The sequence below is a fragment of the Montipora foliosa genome, chromosome 12, assembly GCF_036669935.1.
Source record: "Montipora foliosa isolate CH-2021 chromosome 12, ASM3666993v2, whole genome shotgun sequence".
NCBI classification, from domain to species: domain Eukaryota; kingdom Metazoa; phylum Cnidaria; class Anthozoa; order Scleractinia; family Acroporidae; genus Montipora; species Montipora foliosa.
Genome location: NC_090880.1, coordinates 9,412,413 through 9,421,403, shown reverse-complemented (window position 1 = coordinate 9,421,403; position 8,991 = coordinate 9,412,413). Strand labels below are relative to the sequence as shown.

General features: G+C 39.0%; 1 protein-coding gene across 1 annotated transcript; it reads left to right on the top strand.

The window, feature by feature from the left end:
- Positions 1 to 1,444: 1,444 nt before the first annotated feature.
- On the top strand, positions 1,445 to 3,024 carry LOC137980697 (uncharacterized). The gene is made up of 4 exons (XM_068828131.1): positions 1,445 to 1,559; positions 2,042 to 2,281; positions 2,533 to 2,778; positions 2,882 to 3,024. The coding sequence occupies exons 2-4, from the start codon at positions 2,062 to 2,064 to the stop codon at positions 3,022 to 3,024; spliced, it is 609 nt and encodes a 202-aa protein (XP_068684232.1). The 5' UTR covers positions 1,445 to 1,559; positions 2,042 to 2,061.
- Positions 3,025 to 8,991: the final 5,967 nt, after the last annotated feature.

The following is an 8,991-nucleotide window of genomic DNA, read 5'->3' as shown; positions in this document are numbered from 1 at the left end:
GTGATTAAACAAAGTGAGAACCAATTTATCGGCGTCACGCGCGATTTCAAAGCAATTGCGATAACCTAAGATGCTGCAAATTGTCCGTAGTTAATTCTCACAGAAATACTCCGTCCTGGAAATTATAATTTATGAAAATGTTCGCTCAGATCCACTCGGTAACTGTCAATCGGTTCACACTAGTGGGATTAATTCGAGTTACTACTGTTCGCATTACGCGAAATTTTGTTTGATTTCCCCAAAATCTGCCAACGCCAAGGCATTTCTAGTGCGAACGATTTTTTGGCACCTACCAAAATTTTTGGTGCAACTTCAAAGATTCCATGGAGTAGCTTTGGAGGCTCCTTATAGAATGTTGTCAAGCGAGAAAATCCCTTGTTCCTTGACATCCATCGGTTATTGGGTAAACAAATTTCGCAACATATGGATTACGAAGCGAACGTGACCGTATGACTTCCCGTGAGTGTTCTCTCTCTGGACATAACCCTTTAAGAGCCTCAGTAAATCGTAGAATGACTCTCTACCCATTTGCATATTTCTACGGTACAAGGTTTTAGGAAAATGGCGCTGATGCGGATGGATTTCTAACCAAGATTCTGCAGGGCGAGGAAGTATCTAGTGCGAGTGAAAACAACAGCGATGGCGGCGTCTTCTCAGCTGAATTAAAACCTCCAAATTCCATAACAGGCGAATCCTAGCAACCAAATCTATAACTAGTTGTTGATGGAGCAAGAACAGGTTTTGCATGAAAAGCAAAAGGCAATAAAGTGCCTTAAAAACATTTCGGGGGAATATTTTGCTTCACAAAATCGACAGGAAACTTCGCCCATGTCTCTAAAAAAAAATTGCATCTTCATGTGCAAACAGGATTGATTGCGTTCACCAAAAATTGGTGATTACAAAACTTTCATTTTTTTGCTAACTCAAATTTTCGTCTTAGTGCAAATATTAGTCTAGAAAACAGCGCGTGACAGTTTACATACTGTTTGTAAACAAAAAGTACAAAATTAACGTGGCCGCCCGTTTGCTTCGACAGGCTGACAATATTGTGTTTTGGAAAAATAACTGCTAGAGAATCTCGGTCCATCTTAAGTTCACTGATTCTATATTGTGAGTGTGATTGTATTGCTTTGGCAATACATTTTATGTAATGTTAATTGAACTGTCCAGCTTTTTTTTATTCAGCCAAAAATGTTTCAAGCGTCTAAATTCCATCTGAAAGTTTTCGGTACAAATGTAACTCCCATTGTTTTTCCTAACAATTCTGTGATTTACCTTCGTAGTGTGTGATGGAGAAACTGAAATGGACATTTCAGCTGAAGCTGTTGCAGGATGCTCTGCTGGTGTGTTAATTAATAACCTGTGTATCAGAGGTTTTGTTTTTATTTTTTTCTTCTTTCGTTGAAGGCACTAAAGTTAATTCAAGAAAACTATCCATGCCGCATTTGTGCTAAAGATAAAAACTATTAACACCCCAGGACCGGGAGTTTTTGAAAGGTTTAATTCTCAGTGGTGCCTGGTGATTGAGATTCATGTTGGTGGGGAGGAGAGAAGGGGAGGTTGGTATACTCTCCATTGCCCAGTAGAGCACTTTATGTGTAGGGTCATCTTGTAAGAGACATCTTTGAGACTTTGTCAGGCTGTAGGTACATAAAAGCACATGGATTTTACAAGCAGGAGTTTGCGAAAAACTTGCATTTGTGTTTTAAAAGATGTTTGTAAATATCTAGAACAAACCCACTGAACAGAGTAAAATTATAATGGACTGCCAGATGTTATCATTACCACATTATTTCAAGTTAGATATAAGTTTAAAGGAGAAATTGCCTAATAAACCGTCAAGATTTCTAAGGCTGTACTAGATTGTCCAATTAAGAAATTTTTTTTCCCTTGACATCATAGTCCGGATGATGCTTAGAAATGTAGCCCCAAGAGATGTTAAGGTTTTTAGACTGTTGGTAACCTGTGTGCACCAAGATGCCTTTTACATTGCGTCAAAGTGTAAACTGTTGTTGTGCCTTAACTTTGCTTTGTTTTTAAGACAATGAAAATACTGGGATCATGGGTGAGCTGTCTGCCAAAACAGCAGCGAAAAGTTATTGGAAGAAAGAACTTGAAGATGAGCTAGATGACCTAAAACTACGTGAGGAATGGACTTTTGGTAAAGCAAAGGAAGGTCAGCAGCACACTGGTAGCGAGGATGATGCAATGGAATTTGTGGAAAGCAAACGTTCAGAACATCTGTACAACCACAACTGTTCTAAAAAATGCCAGGAGAAAGGTTTGTTTTGCATAGTACATGTAGCATGGACTTGTTTTGGTTTCATCTATCTGCACATATATTGCTAATGTTTGTGGTTGATAAAATCCTTCCATACTCTACCCTTATATTTCCAGTTTTTATTTAGCTCACCCACATATTTGGAAAAATTCCACTAACCCCAAGTCATGTGTTTTTCCCATAAGGGCATTATAAAGGATTTGACAGACCATCATGGAGTACATTGTTTCATGGTCAGACCTTTTTTGCAGGTTGTGGTCAGTTGTATGTTGCCGATGGAAACTGGAAACTTCGTTATGCCCACTGCATGTGGAAAGTTCCCGTGATAGTTCCAGGATTTGGAGAAGCAAAGTACCCAAATATCTGCCCTCTGTCCCCGAAACGTGGTCATGCCTTTTGTGAAAGACATTGTCAAATAGCAGTAGCAGCAGGGTATCCCTCGGAGCTTCGTTTGTTCGTTAAAAAGTGTGTAGTGCCTGATGCTGATAAATTTACCGGTATGCCAGTGCACTGTTAGTTAAGTCATTGATTTCTTTAGATGATAGTGTGGAATTGAAATTACATGTATCAATATTGGCTGTCTTGATCATTATGCTTCAGAGCTGGAGGAAACTGCAGCTCAAAACCAGGATGCTTTGGGACCTGACATAGTCAGTGTTGTAGATGACAATTTGAAGACATGTGCCCAGTCGAGCCAGCCTGGTAAATGGAATGCTTCAAGCTATCAAGGTGATTGTAGTTAAATTATTATTAGCATCATTGTTATTATTGTTACTAATATATTACTGTTGTTGTTGCTATAGCTACTGCAATTATTTTTATTACTGGTACACATGCAATGTAACAGACCTTTAGAATGCACACTGCAAAAGAGAAAACGCTTTTAACTAAACTGTTATTCATTTAACAGAACAATAATATTTAAGTTTATATCGTGCTCTAACAATTTAAAAATACTAAAGATGCACAAAACATTTCAAATCCAACACTGCTTTTTAGGTACAGCAGAGTTTTTACAGTCGCACCCAGAATTCATTGATACCGATGAACAAGAGATACAAGTTGACTGCAACAAAGATACAGGTGGAAGAAGAACACTTCACTGTTGGTCACGAGGCATTTTTTTCATTGTCAGTGCGGGTGGACACATTGACTACTGGCAGCCCTTATACAGGTAAATTTTGAGACACTGGTGACCAACTACCGCTAACGATGTACTAATTCCAGTAACACTTTGCATTGTTTCTTTTATGATCATCAACTGTACTGTTGAATAAACTATTGTCTTTGTCTGTTATTAATGGACATTTCTGTCCCTTGGCAACTCAATTCCAAGTTGGAATATCCTCTCAACAACCGTTTTATCACCAGTTTTAGAGTATGTAATCATATTTTATACTAAATGTAAGTTATAAAGACCACCTCATAATTTCTACATTCGTTCTTGGGATATGTATTTTCCAATGATTCACTGATTATTTAAAAATGTTAAAACTAATAGAGATTCCAATGTTTCTCCTCCTCCAGGTCAGAGTCTCCAACACAAGCCTACCTTGTGCTTGCCATATGGCTGTACCGGAAGTTCCAGGCTCTCAAGGATTCTGGACAGTCAACAGCTCAAATCTCGAACGCCATGAAATCAACAATTTTGGCGTACGACAATATGTGCCATGTGGATTCCTTAAAGATTTCAAAGAAAGACCTGCCTTTTCCTGCACCATTCAACAAAGTATGGTGCACCATCACGAAAGTGATAGATCGATTACACCTTCGAAATCACAAAGACCCTAGGTGTAAGCAGCTCTACAATGCAGAAGATAAGATTCCTTCACAGTTCAACACTATGGCCTGTGAACAAACCTTTGTTTGGGGGAGTCGTTTGAAGAAGATTGTTTGTGCTATGACTAGGCTGCACCAATTTTTTTTTCTCCACCGTTCAGTAAAGCGAAGAAACAGGTATACTGAATTATGCTATTCTAAAAACAAAACACCTGTATTGCCAAAATTGTCAGCACATTAATATAAAAATTAAGCAAACCTGCGTATAACAACCTTAAGGTCGCTAAGATTCGGCCGCCATTTTCCTACTGAAGAGGATTTCGTTTCTTTTGATTCTTGTCCCTTGATGCTACATGTAAGGCTAAAAAAAACATACATCCAACCTTCATAAAGGACCCTAGTCAGCCATGCCTTTTACATGTGGATTTTTCGTCATTTTGTATTTCATACAGAACGGGTGTAAACGAAAGAGACATGAAACTGCTCAAGATTATATAACACATGTCCCGTAACATCACTTTGGGCAATATAAAGTAATTTATTTTCGCCATACAGTTTTCAAGGTGAGATGGCGGAAGCTGACTAAGGTCCTCATTTTTTTTCTTTGCAAATCTGGCACACATAGTTTATATCATAGTCTTTTGCCGTAATGCCAGCGCATTTGCTGTGTTGCCATTGCTTGCAACTGTTGCACTGCAACATATTACTCCTTTTGATTGATGGACAGATGCTGCAAACAGCTGTCCCTTTTCTCTTTTTTCCTCTTCCTGAAACAAAAACCATAACCGTTCTTTTAGGATGACCTTCAACTATGGCCGTAGCCAAGAGCAAAAACAAGGGCTCTTTCTGTATGTGTTATCCATTGAAGTAAATTTATGGCATATTTGCCAACGTAAAGACGCGATGGGGTAGAATATTTTTATCTAATTCAGATGGCTGATAGTTGGGTACATCAGAAAAATAGGACGACTTCTAATAATTGCAGTCTTGTAACAGAAAATCGGAAATACCTGTTTGGGCCGTATTTTCTCTCTGGTCAGAAGGTTGTTCGCCTGCAGTGAAAGGGAGCAAGAGAATAAATGTTTCAAAATTTTTAAATAGTCGTTGGTTTCGGTAGAAGGTCGCTCACTCTTAATACCAACTTGAACTATAAATTATGTTTTATTGTGTTTTAAATATGACATGAAGCATATTCAATTGACTTACTTGTTTCTGCTGACTGCGACGATGACTGGCGCTCGGCATCGTCGGCATCCAAGAATCCTGAAAACAAACCGTCGCTTTTCAAAATATGGTCTGATACCGAAAAAATTGTTTTTTCAAGGACAACAGAGTTGTATACGGGATCACTACTTGCTGGTAGCTCCGTTGTTCGAAAGTCAAGTCAAGGATCCTTCACGAAAAAAATAGGGTGACTTGAAATAATCTCAGTCTTGTAAGAGAAGAGCGTAAATACCTGACTTTTTTTACCCATTTGTTTTGGTGAAGGATCCGTGACTTGTGTTTTTCTGACTAAACGTTTTATTTTTTTCCCTCAAAAGCACACAGCTCACCTGAATCATTTATAGATTTATCACTTGGCAGGTCTAAAAAGAAACAATGAAATGAATGGTTTAGACTGAAACGTTTCAATAAATGGAAGTGTATTTTTAGAATGTATTTTTTCAGGATTTGAGATTTTTTAGCAGTGAAAAAGGAGGGGTTACTCCACATATAAGGTGACAGGACACCACGTGCATTCCCCGGTAAGAGACACTCACTCACCTTCCGTTATTTTGGCCAGGCTGCTGGTCACGACAGGACCGTCCGGTTGTTTTTCAACCTTTTTCGTCTGTGCTAATTCCATTTTCAATTGTTCGATAGTTTTCTTAGCAGAGAGAAGTTCTCGCTCACTTCTTTCTCTCTCTTCAAGGACTCTCTCTTTCAATGCCCCAATTTTCTCATCGTATTCCTGGTGAATTCTGTCCTCCCTCTCCCGCATTTTCGTTTTGAGTAGAGCTATTTCGTGGGACAGCTTTTGGCAGCCTTCACATGTGTTGCAGTCATTGTCTTCGATCTCTTCTATGTCATCTTGCTCGATGCAAAACCCTTCAAAACATCAAGCAATGATTCAGGTTCTAACGGTTATAAACTTCAATTATCCCTCACCCTTAAGATAGTTACTATACATCTAAAAAAGGACACCAAATCATTTGTGTTGAGTTCTTTTTGTTTTGAAATTCCTGTGAAATCACTTGCCGTACAAGCGAACAAAGGGGATTCTTTTTGCTGATGTCCATTTCCTGTCATTCCCTCTCTCTTTTTGCGCTTGCTTCAAAGCCTTTTTTTTTAGAAAATCGTCCGGTGAAAGGAACGTCCAAAACTGATATGTGCTAGCCGTTTGACCGAAATCGGCAGGAAAATGCAAACCTTTCAGGGACAGAAATATACAGTGAGGCAGACGTTGTCACGAGAAATTTACTTATCGTGCTTTATAACATAGATAGGACCCTGCGCACGCTCTGATTGGTCAAAAACCCATGTTTTATCATAGAAACATAGAAAAAGCGTGTTTTATTGTTTTGCGCGCGTAAAATCTATATCATAAAGCAAATTAAGAAGCCTAATCCGTGTATTACACTGTGATAAAACACTCCGGACATTTGAGAACACTCGAGAAATGTAGAAAACACTCGCCTGCGGCTCGTGTTTTGAAGTCGTCACTGGCCCCGTTTATTCCCGAACACAAAGTCGAAAAATTGGCTGCCGAATACGGGGTCCCTGCCCTGGCCAAAACTCTCGTCAACTCCGCCTTGTGGATGTGCATGGCTGGACCACCCTGTGTGGCATTGCGCTGGTTGACACTGGGTCTTATCCATTTGTGGACCTTTAAAAAATATTAGATCAAATATAAACAGAATCAGTCGTTATCCAATTAAGCGATTGTCATGCTTTTTCGTGTTGCAAATTCGCTCTTAAGGTAATTTGATATAATAAGGTACACCATGATGATGTTCTTGTCTAGCAATTTTTGTTTCGTTCAGAAAACCTTAAACATGGTTTTAATTTAATTTGATTCGGAAAAACATTCCCACCCCGCCCGCCTTTCCTCCTCTCTCCCGCAATTCAAAAATAATTGTTATGTCTCCAAATTAATTCCAAATTCAATGTTATGCCACATTAGCGCAGTTTGTACATTCTTCACATCCAAACGTGATTACTGCACACAGAAAACACACGATTCAGAAGAAAATACTGTGAATATAGGAATTCAGTGGAACTCAACCTTCAACTTCCTTGTGTGTGATTTTGTGAGCAGGTTTTCGTTGAATTGAGTGAGAAAACTTCTACATGTTTTTTTTAGTACCTGTTGGCCATTTGTTTTCCCCACTGCAGATATGAGGTCTGAAAAGAGTTGATCCAGTGTGGCCATGACTTTGGTAGTGGTGTTGTACTGGGACACGACATATGGCACCAGCTTTCCAGTGACGTGTTTGTCAAAATCCTCCAGTGTCATTACCGTTGGGTCGTTGACATTATCAATCAGCTAGGATGAAAATTTGTATGGCGTTAATTTCAATTCATTTAATTACGTGATGAACCTGACTGGGTTGATACAGCGAACTGCAAAAATTAACTAAGCTCATTCACGGACAAAAGTTAAACACAAAAGTTGCAAACAGGAAGAGGCATACTACGGTGTGATCGCTGAGGAGAGAACCATTTTTTTCCAAAGGTTATTGCAATATGAGTACCTAATATAATTACCAATAACTCTCAAAAATATGTTAAATCTTTTGAAATCAATAAAAACAATTTGTGTTTGACACGAGGGTCTAATTTTTCGCGAAATTAATTTTGTCAGCCTGTCTCTCCCAAAATGTGTCGAGCTTAGAGAGAACGTCAAATGAAACTTTTTTGTTGGGAAATGACGAATTAGGAAAGGAGGGGGCAGGGTATGGATAAACGAGGAATGATCTTTTTTAGTATTTCTTCCAGGCTTTCTTCTAAAAGACATCGGGCAAACTTAGCCTATTTCGTTGGAGTGTAGCAACAATTTTGAGACAGGTGCTAGTTTTAGAGCCGAAATTAGTCTTTGATCGACGAACCACATTTTACTCACCTCCTTGGCAAAGTAGCGATAGCAGCTATAAATACTTGGCAAGCGACTTGGGAGGCCAACAAGCTTTTCGCGGAAGAAAGAAACATGGTGCTGGAGGTCTTCCTTGCGCAAATCTCTCCCCATCCTTATGACTCATGGAAGGCAAGACGTACTTGCTTTATCGAATAATTCCCTCTTCTCTCTCATGAAGGCATCGTCAACAGATTTGGTTACCAATTTTTCAAATAGGATCGGCGTTGTACGCTCAAAGGATCTATACGACAAAGGCACAGATCGCTAAATTAATCTCGGGAATGGATTGTAAATATGGGCTCTGTATGTTCAACAATGTGTAAGTTGAGTGTAGAAATGCGGAAAGCGGAAAAAAGCGAAAAGCAGCGAAAAGTAAGATTTATTGTTCACAAGAATCCCACCCGAAAGTTTGATTAAGTAATATACTTCACTGCAGTTAAAATATATAAAATTTCATGTATTCACTTCCACACTGTAACTAACTGACACAAGATGTTTATCACAAGTACTCTCTATTCTACGATAAAGATGCGTCCTTGGTAAATTTTAGCAAATTGTAAGACAGAATTTCAGAACAGAAACAAATGTTTATATCAAATCACAGGATTTTTTTTCTCCTTTTATCTCAGACCTCAATGCCAATATGATAACCACTAGCATACCTCATATCCTCGTCCAATGAGAAGTTCACCGTCATAACGAAGGTGGTGAGGGGAACCTCGTTTCCACTCCCTTTGGTCTGTTTTCCGCCGCCTTGGAAGGTGGAAACAAGGACTTTCTTGACTGTTTTGGGGTGGGCGGGATCATCCCAGTAAAC

What these genes read in the sequence shown, in the direction of transcription:
- LOC137980697 (XM_068828131.1), top strand. Translation starts at nt 2,062, where the DNA reads ATGGGTGAGCTGTCTGCCAAAACAGCAGCGAAAAGTTATTGGAAGAAA. An exon ending in TAAAAAATGCCAGGAGAAAG is followed by an intron (nt 2,282 to 2,532) that starts GTTTGTTTTGCA and finishes CCTTTTTTGCAG; the next exon opens with GTTGTGGTCAGTTGTATGTT. An exon ending in TGATGCTGATAAATTTACCG is followed by an intron (nt 2,779 to 2,881) that starts GTATGCCAGTGC and finishes ATTATGCTTCAG; the next exon opens with AGCTGGAGGAAACTGCAGCT.